At 37.8% G+C, this 20472-nt stretch overlaps 1 protein-coding gene across 2 annotated transcripts in view; it reads right to left on the bottom strand.

Annotated features, from left to right (window-relative positions):
* LOC129756693 (dynein light chain Tctex-type 5) overlaps positions 1 to 19773 on the bottom strand; it is a 35997-nt gene extending 16224 nt beyond the window's left edge. The window contains exons 1-2 of one of the 2 annotated variants that reach the window (XM_055753657.1): positions 19536 to 19773; positions 18845 to 19365 (exon numbers count right to left, since the gene is read on the bottom strand). In XM_055753657.1, the coding sequence (XP_055609632.1) occupies positions 18845 to 19365; positions 19536 to 19541 (527 nt within the window). In that variant the 5' untranslated portion in view covers positions 19542 to 19773. The remainder of the gene's footprint in view (positions 1 to 18844; positions 19366 to 19535) is intronic. The other variant, XM_055753659.1, reaches the window with a different exon arrangement.
* Between the last annotated feature and the right edge of the window lie 699 nt (positions 19774 to 20472).

The following is a 20472-nucleotide window of genomic DNA, read 5'->3' as shown; positions in this document are numbered from 1 at the left end:
ATATTAAACGTTTTAACAGCTGAGTGTCATTCTTGACGAGATTACACATGTTACATGATAAATGTTAAGGACATTAAATTCCATGAAACACTTATGTTTTTAAAAAAAATTAGAGACTTATTAGACAATTTTACACAGTTAAATAAAAATTTCGATTTCTAAAAGTTGTTCTCAAACTTAGAATCTGAAATAAGCATTTGTAGAGGAAATTTCTACATCGGAACAGAAGGAAACTCAAAATCATTATTTTCGTAAAATCCAGATTTTTTCCACTAGTATACATAATTTTAAAAAAAATCGTGAGCTTTACTGACCGACCCATATTGCTATTTTAAAATCGAGTGCAAAATTTGAAAATAAAATACAGAAGTTTTTCGATTTTATCACGGTCAAAAAAAATTTTACCGTGAATATGGCGAAACCGTGAATTTGTGAACTAAAAATTAAAGTGGAAAAAAGTATCTTTAATCAATAATTTATAATGTTTTCAGAAGTGGAAACGTTTTGTATCAATAAATTTTTATCATAAGAAATAATTATCAATGCTTACTAAATATGAAGCATCGATTTCAGTTCAAATTTTCTTCTCTATAGAAGTTTTAAGATTTTTCTTGAAATAAAACCATGTAGAATATCTATTTGATAGTTTACATATAATTAAAGTGAATAATTTAGTTTTAATGGTAATTTAACAGTCGTTGTCTCTTATTTCGATTTTAAATAAAGAGTTCAAAGTAAAATGCATAAAAAAATTTCTTCTGCGAATTTCAAATTTCAATATTTTATTGACTAACTTAAAAGTTTACCTTTTTTAAAGATATTTTGAGATTTGCTCAACTTAGACTTTCAAAGTGTGTTTCTCGAAATTTGCTTTATGGGCAGATAAACCTTTGTTTTTCATATGTAGGAAGCTATCTTAGTCCTTTTTACATATTTCAAGGCAAAGCTAGCAGAATTTCATGTTGATCTTCCGAAATTATCCATTCAGACAATACTAAAGGCTGTCCAATCAGGATTGCGCACGCCACTCTTTCAAATAAACAAATTTAACAAAGAAACCAGAGACACTTATCTCTTTTCAAAAACGCTTGAATTCACCCACATCTTTATATGATTCGCAAAACTAAAACAGGTTACTTCTAAGCGCGGCTAACTAAGCACAAATAATAACACTAGTATTAGCGTGACGTTAAAATACTCATGTCTATTATTACAAGTGTTTTTAAAATCCAAATGACGATTTTAAACACTATACAGCTAAAATAAACAGTTTTATGGCATTTTCATATTATTGAATACCCATGTACCATAACATAAAGTCTGCTTCATTTAATATTGGAACACAAACAATTGCGTGTAGTTCAGTCATTTATTAACGAATTCATAATTTGTTTTTCATACAAATGTAGCATTTTCTTTACTCTTTCATAAAAAAAATTGTAAAAATTATTCATTGCTGTTTCGAAGAAATTCTCGTACTTTTCCCGTAATACGGCACATTAGGCGGCGCACACCCTTTTCGTCCACCGTTTTGGCGATTTGATTCCACCAGTTCTTCATTTGAGTCATGTTCCTAACAAGTTTTCCCTTTGCCTTAAGCCTCCGCTTCGTGATTGCCCAGTATTTCTCTATCGGCCGGAACTGGGGGCAGTTTGGGGGGTTGAGGTCCTTCGGTATTACGCTGACCCCGTTCGTTGCGTACCATTCCATAACCGTTTTGCTGTAATGGCAGCTTGCGAGGTCCGGCCAAAACATTACTGGACGGTCGTGGGCACGAATAAACGGCAGAATCCGTTTCTGTAGGCACTCTTTTTTGTAGACTTCTGATGGCATTGTCTTGTCAGTGAGAAAGACTTTGGTTTTCTGTCCACAACTGCATATCCCCTGCCAAATCATGGGTACTTGCGGGCGAATTTATCCGCAAACACGAACTTAAATTTTGCAGGTACATCCCCTCGAGCCGTCGCCAAATAAAATTTTTGACCTGGGATTTGCCCAAAGTCCGCCTTCACGTAGGTCTCATCGTCCATCAGAATACATCCGTCGAACTTGTTCAGCACTTGGTCGTACAGCTTTCGAGCACGGATTCTGGCCACATTGTTCTGCTTTAGCGTCCGATTTGGCTGTTTGCTGGCTCGGAATGACCTTATTCCTTCCCGGAGACAAATTCGTCGCACCGTACTGTGAGCGGCCTGGAACTTATTGGCCAAATCGCGGTCTGAAAGATTGGGATTCCTCTTGACGGCCTTGATGACTTTCCCACGCAGTTTCCGGTCGACAGTTCCACTCCGACGCTTCGAATGCTGCTTCCGAGCCGTCGTCAATGTTTCCTTGTACTGCTTGATAACACGCCATACGGTATTTCTGGGCATTTTAAGCTGTTTAGCTAGCTTCGATGCCGACAACAATGGATTTTCAAGAAAACTGTGCACAATTTGATCTCTCCGTTCGGCTTCCATGGCGGTTGTTTACAAAATGCTATCGTTTGGTGTTATGACATAAATACATGGTGAAAGGTAATGAATTTCCCGACACGTGGGTGAAAAAAGTTTCCAAATCCGTCCACTAGGAGCGCCACAATCAGCAAAAGAATTTGTTCCAATATTAAATGAAGCAGACTTTAAATCATAAAAAATATCATGAACAAAGACGCTCTACGCTTTTGAACAAAAAAAAAGTTCCTGGAAATGGTTTCTGAAAAATTTCTAAAAAAGCGTGATAAAATCGAAACAATAACCGTGATAAAATCGATCATCTATGGGGCTTGTGATATAGTTCAGTTGGCAAGTCGGTTGTTTTCTGAGCCGATATCCGTGAGTTCGAGCCCAAGAATAAACATCGATCACAGTTATACCGGATAAGTTTTTCAATGACTGTCCGCCAACTGCATCGTTGATATAAGTCACGAATGACATTAAGATGTAACGGTTATAATCTACACAAAAAATATCGATCATTTGAACCTCATTTTTGTGTAACAGTATTGTTAATACAAGTGAATTTACAATCGAAAAAAACACTAAAAAGCGCAGTTTTTTATAAAAACTTGCTGACCCGGTGTGCTTTGCTACACCTTTAAAAAATAAATGAAATTTTAAAAAAATATTCAAATTATTTTCAATTATTATTATTTTTAATTGATTTTTTTTGCGTAATTATAAATATAATTACAACACAACTCAAAAGCAATCGCTATAAAATGAAAACTGCAGCTGGGTTTGGAATTGCTATACAAAGATGACTTAAACCAACTTTCTGAATCTTGATCTATAAATTTTCATTCAAGATCTGAAAATTTGAATCTGTTCATAGTTCATGCCACATTTGGCTCCATTTGTTTGATAAGAGTTTTCGAATTCTGTCAAATTAAATATGAAAAAACTGCTTTTTTCTTACCGACTCCACCCTGCAAAAGGAGGGTCTCAAATTATTCGTACGCAAACAATCAAACTTAGAAAATATGGCTCTTTTTGCATGATATGTTCTCAATTCACGCCAAAAAAAACTGGCCTTTCCCATCGTTAGCATAAATTCAGAACTTATGCTAACAAAATTATATTTGGCCCTCCTATCTCTTCCTATGAACTAACTCACTGGAAGGAGGCTGGTGTGTCAAATAATCATAGAATCATACTAAAATGATTCTCCATGTCATGTTTTGTCCATTTCTTCGATAAATTTTACCTAATTTTGAAAAAAAAAATGTATGCAAGCCCTCCTTTTCCCTTCCAATATTCCCAATCCTATCCTCCTACTGCAAGAAAGGAATTGTTTCACATAGAAATATTTCTTTTTTTTTATTTGATTTTATTCGCGTAGTACGTTCTTGAGTTATGCATAAACTTGAAAGGGAGTCATAACCCCCTCCCTATCACCCCATTGCATAGGGAGGGGGTTATGACTCCCTTTAAAGTTTATGCATAACTCAAGAACTTACTACGCGAATGACTCCAAATTTGGCATGGGATGATAGTTCAATACGAGCAAAATTTCTATGTGAAACAATTCCTTTCTTGCAGTAGGAGAATAGGATTGGGAATATAGGAAGGGAAGAGGAGGGCTTGCAGACATTTTTTTTTCAAAATCCGAGAAATTTATTGAAGAAATGGACAAAACTTGACATGGAAAATCATGTTAGTTTGATTCCATGATTATTTGACACATGAGCCTCCTTCCAGTGATTAATTACATAGGAAGAGGGAGGTGGGACAAATATTATTTTGATAGCATAAGTTCTCAATTTATGCTAACGAAGCCAACAAATGGAAACAACTTTGGCATGGAAAAGTATTTTGTTACGAGATATGATTGTACGATTGTATTTAAAATATCGATATTTAAAATTCTTAAATGTCTTTGTAAATGAAGGTCATTTGCTTTGAACAGCATTCGTTAAAAGTGGTGTAACAAACATAAATTTATACTGCAGGAATACTGAAGATATATCAATGAAACTTGATAAAACAAACAAACAGAAATACGTATTAAATTCATTTTAAAGCCATTACTCTGACGCATCTGAAAATAAGCTTTGCATTTCCACTTGCCCCAACATACGGGACAAATGTTAACTTAGAAATATGTTTTGGCCATCATTTTTGAATATTTGACTATCAAAGAGAAAATAAAAAAACGCTAAAAAGTTATTTAGAGATGCAATCGATATTTTTTTTCAAATACTGTCAACTGGGGCAACATGCAACACTTTTCAACTTCAATGGCTTCTAAAATCTTAATGCTTACAGATGATCATACCTCTTGTACATCAAAAGTTTTAAGGTTGATTGGACACCAAACTGACGTAGTCAGAAAAAATATTGGTTTTACCAGTTATTTTTAAATTTACAAAAACTTGCGATTTTCATCCTCCTTAGAAAAAGGGATAAGTTGCAACAAACTCTGTAATTAATGAAAAATTAAATGATAACGCATAAAGCACCAATTGCAGTAATTTTTGGTTTTGTTCGAATTAAATTTTAAATTTTTTCTGGCAAAAACATTTTTAAGGGAAAAAAGAGTTAATCTGCTGCATACATTCAGGGGTAAAAAATACTACAAAATGTTCTATTAGCTGAAATCATGAAAATAAATCTTAGGATGGATAAAATTTGAATGTTAACAAGCGCATAATGCAAAACAATCATATCCTAGCATATTGACACACGATTTATGAGATTTAGTTCTGACTTGCATTGTGTTGCATTTTGCCCCAGACAGCTAACTGAATTATAAAAATATTTATATAAAAAAATTGATGATTGTCCGAAAAATATTTATACACCAACAGTGTTGGTATAGGATAATGAAAGCAATATAAAGTTTGTAGGTGATATCATTGAGCCAATCAGTCATACTAGGTAAAGTTTTATATAGCATCGAAAAATGTAAGTGCTCATAATACAGAATATTAGGAATATACTCAAAAAATTGTCCCGATTCACGTTTTTGATCGGTTTTAAAAATTCTATTTCCATAAAGTAGAATGTGCAATAAATTCCAATATGCGATTTTTTTCTTTCAATTAGAAATGCCAACCTTCTTCAAGCAGTGGGGGACAAAATTGGAAAAGATGTGGGAGCTCCCATGTAAGTTTAAGATAAAGAGCTTTTCAAAGAAGGGTCCATATTTTATAAGAGGGTTTTTTTTGCGTACGTATATTTGGCATAACTCAAAAATAGATGTGACAAATGTTTTCATGAAAGTTTGTAACTTACCACTTTGCGAAAAAAGGTGTAAAATCCATAAATTTTGACATTATTTGAGTCATTATGAAGCTTTAAAAACAGAGTACGAATTTCAGATCTTGAAAAACAAATTTAGAGACCAAGTTTCAGTAAATGATATATACCATCTTTGTATTGCAATTCGGAACTCCAGCTGTAGCTCTCATTTCAAATTGTTGGATCTGAACTATGATGAGGTTTGATTTGAAAAACATGCTTACAAAAATCTAAATTTAAATAAATTTTTACAAATTACATTTATTTTTGGAAGGTGTCCGGGTCAGCTAGTTGTTTATAAAACATGGACACTTAAAAGATACTCCACTGGGTGGAAAATTCCTACTTCAAACCTTTAGAGTCGATTAAAATCTGCTCAGCATTGTTTGTTTTTTCATGTTAACCGATATCGAAATTGTAACAAGAAACTTTGCAATTCAATTATTCGTGCAATTTCTGGGACATCTACATTATAACAGGGAAATTGCACCAGTAATTTCTTCCATGCACGGAGCAGCCACCCAACTTGACACAGCACTTTAAATATCATCTCAAGTCAATCTCAACTCGTGCAATCTTGTGCGCTCATATCACACTTCAGTTGGAATCACATCAAGTGTTATCCCAAGCTCCCAGAACATGCATAACCATTTAATGCTGGGCTGGGCTTCGTTGCTTCTTGCTTATTCCAAACCCTCCTCAACCCAGCCGCACTACCGATTCGCAGCCAGGGCACAATCCTGGAACTAGAGATTCCCATTCACCCAGTTTAGTTTCGATTTTACGACAAATTGAGTCATAAAATCCGACCGGCATCCCCCGGGAAAACGTGTGCTGCTGCTGGTTGCACGTTGCCTGCAAAGCAAGACCATCACCATCATCATCAGGTGTATCGGTTCCGTTCCCGTCTCACAGTGGGGCAAAACCTCGATACTTCATTGGATCAGCTAGTAGATGACTTCGGGTGAAATGTAAACGTTCATAAAAACTGTTATTTCGACTGATTGGTGAAAATATTAAGCAAAAAATCCATCAAGTTGTCCCAAATCGTTTTTAAGAATAAAAGTTGAAATATACTTCCCTACTCAAACACTAAGCGGAAATTAAAACCAAAATTGGTAAATATTTCTTAACTTGAGATTTAAAAAAAAAATTTCAACCATAGGGGAGAATGAGGATACTTGATCCCTGGGGATACTTAATTCCTTAGCTACATATTTCAAAACTTGATTGATTTACAAGGATCAAATGTTCTAGAAAAACGTGCTAAATGAAGCAAAACAACTATGCTATAAGTTCAAAAATGTGAAAAAATATTTTTTTAAGTTATTGAACTTTGTTTGAAAAAATTCACAAAATGCGACTTGAACATCTTTTTTTATCACTTTAAAATGTTTCTGATATGAAAAATTCAAAACAAAAATATATATTGCATTACAAAAATCATTTTAGTGAAATATGAACTTCAAAAAACCATATTTCAAAACAATGGTAAACACTCAACATGTTTCAGATAAAGTTTTCTAAAATGTTCATTATTGGATCAAGTGATCCCTAGTGCTGATTACAAGAATACGATTATTTATCCAATAACTGATATTCATGCAATAATTGTCTGGCAAAAAGGGCTAAGAGAGTTTTGGATAACGTGCCGCTATTAAGCCTACCCCTATTCTGATGCATTAATACAAGGGTTGAGACATAAGTTTGGAACTTTCTTCTTCTGACATTTATAAATTGTGAAATGAGAAGAAACATGACCAAAATAGCCAATTGACCTTCTTGTTTGGAATTTTGTTTGATTTTTTTCAAGGATTGAAGCCCCCGGAAAGAAGGATCAAATCTTCTTCAATAAAGGATAAAGTCTCCCTTAACTTCAAAAACATCGCAATCACTTCCACGAAAATGCTTCTAGTTCATCTACGGGCTCATGCATCGTTCCAACTTTTGGAGCATATAAACTTGAGTAACACGCTGTCAGAAAATGCAAAAGACGACGAGTTGCTATTTTTTTCCATAAATATATGATAAAAATAAGAAAAAGGAATCAAGTATCCCCATTCTCTCCTATATACTTTTGGCAACACTGTAGAGCATTTCCAAATGCTATGTAATGAAAATGTACTTTTCAATTTTTTTTATGTAACTATCGGAAAAAAGGAGCAGTTCAATTCAGTAAAGGATATTTACAAATATTTACCTAACATTTCATAGCAACTTTTTTCATATTTTCTAGATTTTATTCGCCGTAATAATTGTGGATTAAATGTAAAGACACTTTGGCTATTAAAGGAAAAAAAATACCTCATTAAGAGCTTTTTAAACAACAGCAGCAACTTTGTCTTTCTACATAAAGTTAAAACTTGGATTTATATACATTGTAATATAGCGCTCATAAAAGAACGAAATCGAATGCAGCAGAGAAAATATAATAAACTTTGACATGTTGTCATTTGAAACTCAGGTGATATTTTTCAAGAATTTTCACATATGCTAGTTCAACTTTATAACCGAAATTAAGCAAATTTTGAGCATTATACCTACATGAACTAAGTAGACGGATAAAGTTTATTTAGTAAAAAAGAGAAACTGGCTCCCCAAAAATCGCTATAATTTTGTCGCATTTCATTATTTCAACTCAAAATTTGTTGAAATCAAAATTTGTAAAACCCGACACACTGTTAAATCAGCGTTCAAATGTGTCCCAAAATAGCATTATTTCTGAGATTTTTTGGGCTCATATTTCAAATGATAGCTCAAAATGTAAGAAATATACATTTATACATGTAGAGGACTTCCAATCATCATCATCATCAAGGTCATCATTATCGTTGCAACGATTCCAATGATAAGCCAGCCAACTTTCTAGAACAATACTCTATTGTTCTGGCTCTCGAGGAGTGTGATAGAATTGATAGCTCCAATCTCATTGCTATTGCTTTTTAGTAAAAAACTTTGACCACCAACCACACAACGACTTTCAATTGTAGTCCGATCGCTACAATGGTGACCCCGACGTGATCAAAGTATTTTTCTTCAATTTCGCGCGTTTATAGAAAATGAATTCCAACGACAACGTTAAGCTGGAGGATGCTGCACAAGTGCAGACAGTTAGTGCACCTCGACTTAATCCGCCAAATATGACTGCGTCGAATATAGAGTCATATTTTTTGTCCTTGGAGTTTTGGTTCGCGGCATCGGGAATCGGGGCCTCGCACGATACCAAAAAGTACAATATCGTGATGGCGCAGGTCCCAGTTGAAAAGTTGACGGAACTACGCACTATCATCGAGGGTGTTCCTGTGTCGGAAAAATATCCGTATATCAAGAACAAGCTCATCGAACATTTCGCCGACAGCCAGCAGCGACGTCTCCACCGCGTGCTTGCCGAGATGCCGTTAGGAGACAAAAAACCGAGCCAACTTTTTAATGAGATGCAACGGGTTGCCGGGACATCGCTTGGTGATGCTGTGCTTATCGATCTCTGGACATCTAGACTACCTGCTCATGCGCAGCCGGCAGTTATCGCGTCGAAAGGTGCAGCTTCTGAAAAAACCGCCATCGCAGACGCCATCGTCGATTCGATGGGACTTCGCAGTATTTCCGCCATCGAAAATAGTGTCGTCCAGAAACCAGCAATCTCAGTGGAACAATCATTGGTTGAGTGTATCGGTACCCTTCAAAAAGAAATCGCTGTGCTCTCAAGAAAATTGGAACAGTCCTGGCCAGCTAACAGCGAATTCCGTGGGCGCAATCGATCAAACAGTCGAGGCAGATCAGTGAGTTCACGACGCAGCAACGAAGAAGAAGGTCAATGTTGGTATCATCGCACATTCGGCAGGGAAGCTACTCGTTGCCGGAAGCCGTGTTCGTTCGGGCGATCCTCGTCGCCCGCTTATCGCAACCAACAATGATGTCGCCTGGCTGATGCTGTTTCGGAAAATGGCGAAATTTCCGAGGTAGCCACCGTTTGCCGCCTCAAAATTGCAGACACAACAACCAACATGCAATTTTTAATAGACACCGGTGCTGATGTGTCTGTTGTTCCTAGAGGCCCCAAAACAGCCGGGATAAAACCGACAAAACTGCAGCTGTTTGCTGCTAATGGTTCGCCAATTAAGGTTTATGGTGAGTCGCTCTTGAAAGTTGACCTTGGACTTCGTCGCGAATTCCTCTGGACTTTTTTGATTGCTGATGTGACTTCGGGAATTATCGGAGCTGATTTCATCTGCTACCACGATCTGTTAATCGATTTGAAGCGTAAGCGCCTGATCGATAACAATACTGCGCTCGAATCGAAGTGTTTTGTAGTACACACTGATCAACATTCAATAAAATCATTTTGTTCTTCTTCGCCCTATTCCGAAATTTTAAATGAATTTAAAAATATCACCCAACTTGCCCCACCTGGCACGGTAAGTCGATCGTCCGTTGTCCACCAAATTGAGACGTCTGGGCAACCAGTTTTCGCGCGCCCAAGGCGCTTGTCTCCCGAAAAACTCGCTGCAGCTCGTTCTGAATTCGAATACCTGATGAAACTTGGAATCTGCCGCCCCTCATCAAGCAATTGGGCAAGTCCTTTACATATGGTAAAGAAGGCGGATGGAACTTGGCGACCGTGTGGAGACTACCGTGCTCTAAATGCTCAGACAATTCCCGACAGATATCCGTTACCCTATCTCCAGGATTTCACCACGATTTTGCAAGGTAAAACTATTTTCTCTAAGGTTGACTTGCAAAAGGCATTCCACCAGGTCCCAATCCACCCGGATGATATTCCAAAGACGGCGATAACAACTCCGTTTGGGTTGTTTGAGTTCGCCTTTATGACATTCGGACTCCGAAACGCAGCTCAGACATTCCAACGACTAATCCACGAAGTCACACGAGGGATGGATTTTGTATTCCCCTACATCGACGATTTGTTTATCGCATCACACTCGCCGGGAGAACACCGAAATCATCTTCGACAGTTATTCGAGCGCCTGGCGCAGCACAATTTAACCATCAACGTCTCTAAATGCGAGTTTGGCAGGACGGAGATTGTCTTCCTGGGACACCTAGTTACACCGCAAGGAATCCGCCCTCTCCCAGAGCGAGTCGCTGCTTTACAAGAGTTCAAGAGGCCACAAACGGTAAAAGAACTTAAAAAATTTCTCGCTATAATAAATTTTTACCGCAGGTTCATTCCGAATGCTATCGAAGCGCAAGCACCCTTGATCGCTATGATACCGGGCAACAAACGAAACGATCAAACAAAACTTGAGTGGTCGGACATGACATCAGCAGCTTTCGATCAGTGTAAACAGCAGCAACAGCAACGCTACTTGCACATCCAGCAGCCGACGCCGAACTATCATTATGGGTGGACGCATCGAATTTTGCCGCAGGAGCTGTTTTGCACCAGATCGTCGACGGTAATGTCGAGCCTTTGGGATTTTTTTTCCAAAAAATTCGACTCAGCTCAACTCCGGTATAGTACGTATGATCGTGAGCTGACAGCAATATACCTCGCCGTACGGCATTTCAAATTTATGCTCGAGGGAAGAAGATGCCACATTTACACTGACCACCGGCCGATCACGTTTGCCTTTCAACAAAAGCTCGATAAAGCTAGTCATCGTCAGGCTAGACAGTTAGACTTCATTGGGCAAATAACCACCGATATCCGACATGTCGAAGGCAAGGACAATGTAACTGCCGACTTGCTTTCTAGAATTGAGGCCATCACTGTTGCTCCTTCTGTCAACTACGAGGCCTTAGCAATTGACCAAAGAAACGACGACGAATTACGGGAGATTTTAAAAGGTAATTCAACATCGACATTGAAACTTCAACTTTTTGCCGTTCCAGGTTCTCAAAAGCAATTATTTTGTGACATATCAACCGGTCGGATACGTCCATTCATAACGAAGAAGTATCGTGACCAGGTGTTAAGAACCACTCACAACCTATCTCACCCCGGTACCCGAGGGACTGCCAAACTCATGACCGATCGATTTATTTGGCCTAACATCCGGAAGGACAGCATAGCTTTTGCCAGGAATTGCATTCAATGTCAGAAAGCCAAGGTCAGTCGCCACACTCAATCGCCACTTGGGAGGTATTCACCTCCAGACGAAAGATTCAGCCATATCAATATTGATATAGTCGGCCCATTTCCACCGATTGAGGGTCAACGCTATTGTCTCACGATAATTGATCGTTTTTCTCGTTGGCCTGAAGCTCTATCCATCCCGACATGACTGCGCCGACGGTTGCCGAGGCACTCATCAATGGATGGATTTCCCGTTATGGTGTGCCGACGTGTATTACATCAGACAAAGGACGACAGTTTGAATCAAACCTGTTCGCTGAACTTACTTGCATGCTAGGAGTAAACCATTTCAAAACAACGTCATATCACCCGCAATCGAACGGCATAATCGAGAGGTGGCATCGAACTCTGAAATCAGCGATAGTATGTCATGACTCTATTCACTGGACCGCTTACCTTCCCATAATCTTGCTGGGTCTGCGTACAACATATAAAGACGATATACGAGCTTGCCCGGCGGAAATGGTATATGGAACCACGCTTCGAATACCTTCTGAGTTTTTTGTGGAAAACTCACATCAAAGAACTGAATCTGATGTTGTCAACAACTTACGCAAGGCGATGCAGAGCGTTCGTCCATCCGAAACTGCTTGGCATGGTTCATCCCGGATTTTCGTTCATCACAAACTCAGCACATGCAAGCAGGTATTTGTACGGAACGATTCTATAAGACCATCCTTATCATGTCCATATTCTGGTCCATTCGAAGTCATCGATCGGAAATTGAAGTATTTCGTTATCAGCATGAACGGAAAAAACGTGAAAATTTCGATCGATCGCCTGAAACCAGCATACACTGCAGATGCTGATATCTCTGGAAGCTGCTCTACAACACCACCTTCTAACAATCCAGCAACGAAGGTCACTCGATCCGGACGTCGTGTCATCATTCCTCAGCGATATCAATGAGCTCGGACCTTCTCTAGGAGGGGAGTACTGTAGAGGACTTCCAATCATCATCATCATCAAGGTCATCATTATCGTTGCAACGATTCCAATGATAAGCCAGCCAACTTTCTAGAACAATACTCTATTGTTCTGGCTCTCGAGGAGTGTGATAGAATTGATAGCTCTGTACACCAATCTGATTGCTATTGCTTTTTAGTAAAAAACTTTGACCACCAACCACACAACGACTTTCAATTGTAGTCCGATCGCTACATACATATGGCGGCGACTCAGAAATATTATTTTTCGAGATTTCTCTGTTTTGATTTTAGAAAAATAAAAAAATTCAAACTAAAAAGCGTTTGGGCTGTGTTGAAGTCTGCGATAATATAAGTATTTGAAAAATAAAAAATCAATCATCAAGAAAGCCCTCCGATTTAGTTTTAATAACTTACCAGCATTCAAGATGCGCTACGTTTTAAAATTCAAATATAGAAATAAAAAAAAAAGTAGAACCTATAAGTACGCTTTAATTATTTTTTTTTTTAAATTTCATACGTGTTTTACCGCAAAAAATAGTCACACTTTTAAAATTTTCGCTGAGATTTTCTTAAAACTGTGCTGTAGATAGAATAAAAAAAATAGATGTTTCCCTTTTTCCTCTTTTAATCGATTCGTGAATCGTCAGGAAGCCTACTTCTGGCCTAGTTTCTGGCCTTTTTTATTGAATAAGGGTCGTATCACTCGTATTTGGGTAAATATTCTATTTCAAAACCATTTTTGCAGCATTGACATCACACATAATGATTGTTCTTTATTTGTGTACTTTAAAAATTCAACGCGTTACGTTGAATTTAAAAAAAATAAGAATAGGTAGCTAAGCTACCGTAGCTTGTTTCATACTTTATCATCTTAAGATTTTATTTATTATGGAAAATTAGCAACTCGCAGCAAAACTTTTCGACATGCAGCGCCAACTGATTCTCGCTTACTAACAATAGGGTTACGATGACTGTTTTTAACACGGCTGGATTACAAATTGTTTCTGAAATTGCGAATTTAGTGAAAACTGTAATACTTAAGACAATTATAACTTAAATTTAAGACAATTGTAAAACTTAAGACAATTATAACGACAGAGTCTTGTAAGATAATCTTTAATTCACTTCAATATTTCAATGCTCTTGGCATAAGCAAATACATTTTTTCATGGTTTTCAATTCAATTTTGAAATAACGAAAGAAGTTTCGATTGAGATCAATTTTGGTTGATGTGTTGTACCGTGAACGGCCCTAATTCTGCGCAGTTAAGGATTTTTCAAAGGTTTTAAGTTATAAAAAATTTACCCTTCAATGAATTTCTTCAAAATTTCGTGTACAGTTGGGCTAACTAATAAACTTAACGGCAAAAATAAAGAGAGCTCAATTTTGGAGCAAAAATGTGGATTATTTACAACATTTGGAAAAAAATGCTAGTGGTCCATATTCTGCGCACTATTTTCTATTTGTTCCTAATTCTGCGCATATGTCATATTTTCTTCGCATCCAAATAAAACCAATATATCATTCCGTTTTGGTAAGACAAACATTTAATTTAATTGAAATGTATTAACAAGCATGTTTTACGCTTAGTAAAGTATTGCAAATATGAAAAAGGGCCAATTCAAGCCTCGGATCTTTGATGCTTATGTGACACTTTCTTTCACTATTTCTTTCCTTTGCTATGTTACTTGCAGATGCTTTTTCCTGCAGCTCGCTTACCAAATATTTGTTGCCCGATCATGCTCTCCGCCGGATCTGGTCAAATTAACTTGTTTCGTTGGTGTGCAGTGCAGACGATTTCGACATACAGAAGCAGTTCCGGCGGGCAACAAAATCTTTCCAGCTGTGGGAACTACGCGCTGCTTCATTTGGCTTACTATCAGTCAGTGTCAGTTAGTCAACAAGTGCGAGAGAGCGGGTGAACCTACAGGGTGTTCAATAAGTTCGAATACACATTAAATCCACGATAATTTTGAATTCACTCGTCAGAATTTATAAATTTTTTATCGAATTGATAGACAATGTAAAACTGCTCAAGCACACCAATTTATAGTGGAAATTTTTTACCTTAAACCATTATAACGAGCTTCAGACAATTCTAAAGTCCATCGAATGCGGCACGCTCCTCTGTTATGAAAGTTTAGTTTCCTTTACAAACGAAAATTATTTTGAATGAAGACAAAATAATATCTAGTACCTATTTGTTTTTTCCTGAAAACATGTATGATTCGAAGAATTAATGTAAAAAGTAAGATTGAGGAGACTGGGAATCTTTTGTTTTAAGATTAAATAAGCAAAAAACATATTTTTTCTGCGTGGAACAATCTGTAAAAATAGACACTAATGCAAAAGAATTCAATAGTACAAAAAATACCTATGTATACTTTTTACAAAGTTACACTAACATATTTTTTATGTTTATCTTCTCTATATGATGTTGAATAACTCTACCCACCATCATTTTGACAAGCTTTTAGATGAAATTCAGTTGGCACGCAACTGTATTGTCGACATTCAAAAACGAAGAAATAAGGTTTTGAATGAGACTAGTATAGGAATTCTGTACTCGTTTATTGTTCACAACATCAACGATTACGAGAATTAAGCCAAAAAGGTTGATGAATTGTGAGCCATTCATCAGTTAAATTTTCCTGCACTAATACTTGTGGTGTTAGAAGGCACCATATGAATGAAAACTTTAGGAAAATGGACTTTTCGGCACCACCGATAGTTGGTCTGATAGTAGCACAAAATAACTCTAAAAAATATTGGATGCATGTACTACGCGCTTACCACAACAAGAAGATCAAAAGTGCATTCGAACTTATTGAACACCCTGTAGAGAAGCTTCGCGTAGTTCCCCCAGCTGGGATGATTTTGTGGCCCGCCGGAACTGTTCTGTTCGTCGGAACAGTTTGTACAGTTGGGACTGAACGATTAACACGCGAACACGATAGAGAACGCAAATTAAGATTTTCGTTTTTTGTCGACAAAACATATAGATTCGAAGGGCTTCCTAAGAAACTCCCAACTACTTTACGGATACCCAATCTTCATAAAAATTATAAGAAAACAGTAAATAAAAGTCTCCTAGCTCCCTGCATTGAATTCCTTGCAGCTTTAACATCAGTTCTCTCCGGTGCTTTTCATTCTGCGCATTATGAACATAAGTAAACAAATGGTCTCAAATTATGCGCATTGGTAAAACCATTGTTTTGATTTGAAAAAACCATTTTTTTTCTCAAATTTTTTAGCAGTCATGTTCAAAATGATTTTATCTATCACGTAAAGGCATTTCCTATGAAAAAAACTCTGTTTAACACTGTTTTGTTTGATCTTTTTGTTTTCCTAACACTTAAGCTGTACTGCTAACGGCGGCCATTTTTCAACGTTTGCTTTCTACATTAATTTTGATTTTTTCCATTTCTTGCGAACAATTAATCAGATTTCAAATTAATTGGAAGCATTTTGAAGATAAACAGTAACTGAAGAGATTCAGCTCGTTTCATGGACATTTTGTTCATCATATCTTGAAATATTTCTGTTTGAATATGAAAATGCGCAGAGTTTGGCACTGCGCAGAATTAGGGGCGGTCACGGTACTACGTTGGTGATTCTGTCTCACCAATTTCAGCAGGATCCACTGATGGTAAATTTAAAAATTTAATAAAAAATTGATACATACTATTATGTTCTCAAATTGGAATTAGCTCTCAAGATGTGTTTTATTAACAGTTGCTGTACTTTTCAATTTCGAATCTTTCAAGGAACCTCTCTCTAAACACTTTTTTTTAAAGTTTTGTACTTTGAGAAACCTGATTTTCTGTAATTTTTATTTTGAATTCGTTGCTATAAAATTTATATTATTTTTTCTTGAAATTATGGTATTTGAGATTTAGTTCTTGGTTCTGCGATTTATATTCAATCATTTTGAATAATTTTCTTCAATTAAGGGCGAATAATAGCGAGGCGTTTATATTTATAACATTTTCTCAAAGCTTGGCTCTTAAATAAGTTCCATAAATGTTTTTATTTCAAGAGAACTTAATAACGTTGAAGATTACCATCTTACGAAAGGTTTCTTGATTATTTTTAAGATATCCGTAATATTTCAAAACGCTTCGACTCAGAAAGTCTGCACTGAAAATAATCTGATGTTGAGCAGCCTTTCCATGTCGCTGTTATTTGGCATAATTTTTTCCCAGAAAACTGTGAATTACAGGAGATTTAAAAGGAAAAAGGTTATGAGTTATATGAACGATAAATTTGTTCGTATTTTCTTACCATAATATTTATACAAACGTTAATGAATACTTCTTTTAGTTCCAAAAATTTGGGAAAAAGTGGTAGAAATTTTGTCACTTTTAGCACATTTTGAAAATGTTGCCATGCAAAAACATTTTCAAGATCTGTGGCCTTCAAGTATTTTAACAACACGTGTTGTGGTTTTGCATGCTGTGATGCAAAAATAGCTATATTTTTATCACATACGGCTGAAATAGAAACAGTGCTGTAAAAGAATACAACGCCTTAAGATCTTGAAAACATTTTTAAATGGTAAATTTTCAAAATGTCAAAACTTCTACCATTTTTTCCCAACACCAGTGAACTTGCTCTTAAAAGGTGGCCACGATGAAATTGCCACACTATGAAATTGCTCTTACTTTTTTACCGTTGGGTAGAATTCAATGAAAATATGGGTGGATTTAGCTCCAAGTGCATTGTTTACATCCTGCAAGTTTTAAAGTCCTGTGATCAAAACTCGCGAAAATGAAGTCGAAAGAACAGCTCATGCGTGATAAAATCTTCGCATTCATAACGAGAACAAGGATCTTTCGCATCGTTCCATCGCTAAAACGTTGGGAATCGCGAATTCCATGGTGTAACGAGCGATTGAGCGGTTCGAATAACGATTGACCACCGATCGGAAGCCCAGAAGTGAAGGAAAAAGTATTCCGTACAACACCGAAAATCACAACTGAATAGTTGGGGCCTTCAACCGTAACCCGGACGCCTCCGTTCGGGATGTGGCTAAGAAACTGCATCTAAGCCGAAGTTTCGTCCAGAAGGCCAAAACTAAGGCTGGGCTTCGAGCGTTCAAGGAACAAAAGACCCCTTATCGCGACGAGAAGCAATACAAGTCCACCTAAACCCGTGCCAGTAAGTTGTACCTCAACATGCTGACGAAAGTTGAATGCTGCATCATGGACGACGAAACATATTTGAAGGCTGACTTGAAACAGTTTCCCGGAAACCTGTTTTTTACGGCCTAGTATAAGTTCAGCGTTCCGGAGCATGGCCGCACTCAGACGATGTCCAAATTTGCGAATAAATTCCTGGTTTAGCTAGCCATCTTTACGTGCGGGAAGCGGAGTGCGCCTTTCGTGAACCATGACACGATGAACGGACAGGTGTACATGAAAGAGTGCCTCCAGAAGCGGCTGCTTCCTCTCCTGAAGGCCCATAACGTCCGAACAATCTTCTGGCCGGATTTGGCCTCATACCATTACTCCAAGGACGTGCTAAAGTGGTATGCGAACAATAAGGTCAATTTATTTCCGGAAAAAGTTCAACCCTCCCAACACTCGAGAGTACCACCCCATCGAAAAGTACTGGGTGATTATTAAGCAGCACCTAAACGTCCTGAGGTAGTGAAGACAGTCGAGGAACTGAAGAAAGTATGGGTTTACACGCAAAAAACGGTTGATTCACAGGTTGTGCAGAATCTTATGGGCGGGTTAAGGCCAAGGTGCGGGCATTTGCGTATGGAATGTAAACAAAATACGAGTAAAATGGTAAAATGAAGTTTAATAGTGATTTTTCAATTCATGAATGGCAATCGAATGAAAACTCGAATTTCGCGAATCAATTTGATGTGTGGCAATTCCATCGTGGACACCTTTAACTGAGTAAGTTGCCCAATACTATGGAACTTTGATAGATTTGAGATAAACTATCCATCTAGTTTCCAAAATTATAATTATCAAACTTATGAACCCAAAACGGTAGAATAAATTTTGTCCAAACAGTTATAGGTTCTGTCCCACAGTGCGACCTAGACCCAGACCCGTACTAGTATACTGGTACCTGGTACTCACCGATCAAAGTTCAACTCCTTTACTTTCGCCTTGACATCCTCGCAGATTTGCTGGCACAGGGACGGGGCAAAGTAGGAACTATACTCCACGCCCTGCAGCGCTTTGTCCAACGATTCCCGCAGGATGGCTTCACATGCGTCCCGGTTGAAAGGGTTTTTCGATTCCAGCTGATAGGTCGGTTGAAACTTGAGACAGGGTGGCGTTTCCGAGGAGACCATGGCGCAGATTGGCGGTGGCAAGGGGACGTTGTTGAGCACCTTCAGATTTGTAATGGCCAAACTGACCTTCCCGAGGTTGGAACTGTTGGCCCGGTACCGATTGGTGATGCTGAACGCCGATCCGAAGAACCGTCCAGTCTTTGGTCCCGGAGCTGCACCACTGGGATTCACATTCGGGGCCGGTTTTCGAAAGCCACCGAAGCCCGAAGTAGCAGCAGACTGGGCCGAGGTCTGAGCTGGAGTGACCGTGATTGCCGTGGCCGCGGCCGTGGAACTTCCTGTTGTCGGTTGCTGCTGCTGCTGCTGTCACGATCCATTTGGGTTAATTATGTCACGTGTCACGCGCCACCGCGCCAACCCGGTGCCATGCAACAGCAAACGACGAAAGTTCAACACAGAATAATAAATAACCAGATGAAGGATAAAACTTTTAATCAGTGGAAATATTAAAAATAGCAAAAAGAACAAATTACCTCCATTTGGAACGGCGAAGTTAGGCGAAGAAATGTTGCCCTAGGTTCAAGCAGGAAAATTTGCTGCCACGGTTCTTTGTATCCGTGAGGTAACCGTATCAAAAACCCGCGCGCGTTGATCCACGTGGGCCGGAGGAAGACACTCTAATAAATAGTCCTTTGTCATGCTCGCATTCTTCGCTCACCCAAACCACACATAAACACACAAACAAAATAAGCCAGCCGATTATCATCGGAAAAAGTTTTTCCTTCAAATAAAGGACTTCGCTTTTACCGCATCAAATCCACCTGCCTAACCTTGCCAAATGCTTGAGGAACGGAATCCACCCATCATCAGACATCAGGCAAATAAGGGTTGCCGGAGGTTCCTCCTTGCCATAATCGTCCTATAACCGCGGCGTGCTGTCTGTCGAGTTGAGCCCGCCAAATCGTATACACAACATGTAAATTCCGAGTGCCTTGTCAGCTCATGGGCGTCCGTTCCTGCAGATGAAGTAGTGGAACTTTTATCAATACTTATAAAGAATCGAGGTTTTGAAAGAAGGTATTTAATAGAAACAACATTATGGAGGTTCCTGAAAAATTCATTTCTAGAGTATAAAACTATTATATCGATAGATATTACAAACGAAAAATTAAGTTTGTAACCAAACATCACGAAATTCACACAGTTATTAATTTTTGCTCAGACATCTAGATTCCATGTGAGAGGCTCTCTGCAGCCACTTTTATTCTAGCAAAACGGCAATATGTGTATACACAAAAATAAGCATCTCGAGAATGATCGATTTTCCCATTTTAGTAACTTTTAGTGTTTTTGTAACTTTAAATCCAGGAGAAACCCATGTGAGATGGTTTCGCTTAAATTTCATTTTCAAAACTCAATCTGCATTGTTTGCTACATCCGTAAATACCCAAACAACCAAAAGTGCCATAT

The sequence above is a fragment of the Uranotaenia lowii genome, chromosome 3 (assembly GCF_029784155.1).
Source record: "Uranotaenia lowii strain MFRU-FL chromosome 3, ASM2978415v1, whole genome shotgun sequence".
In the NCBI taxonomy this organism is placed as follows: Eukaryota; Metazoa; Arthropoda; class Insecta; order Diptera; family Culicidae; genus Uranotaenia; species Uranotaenia lowii.
Note: the sequence above shows the minus strand (reverse complement) of the source record. Positions and strands in the feature narration are given on the sequence as shown.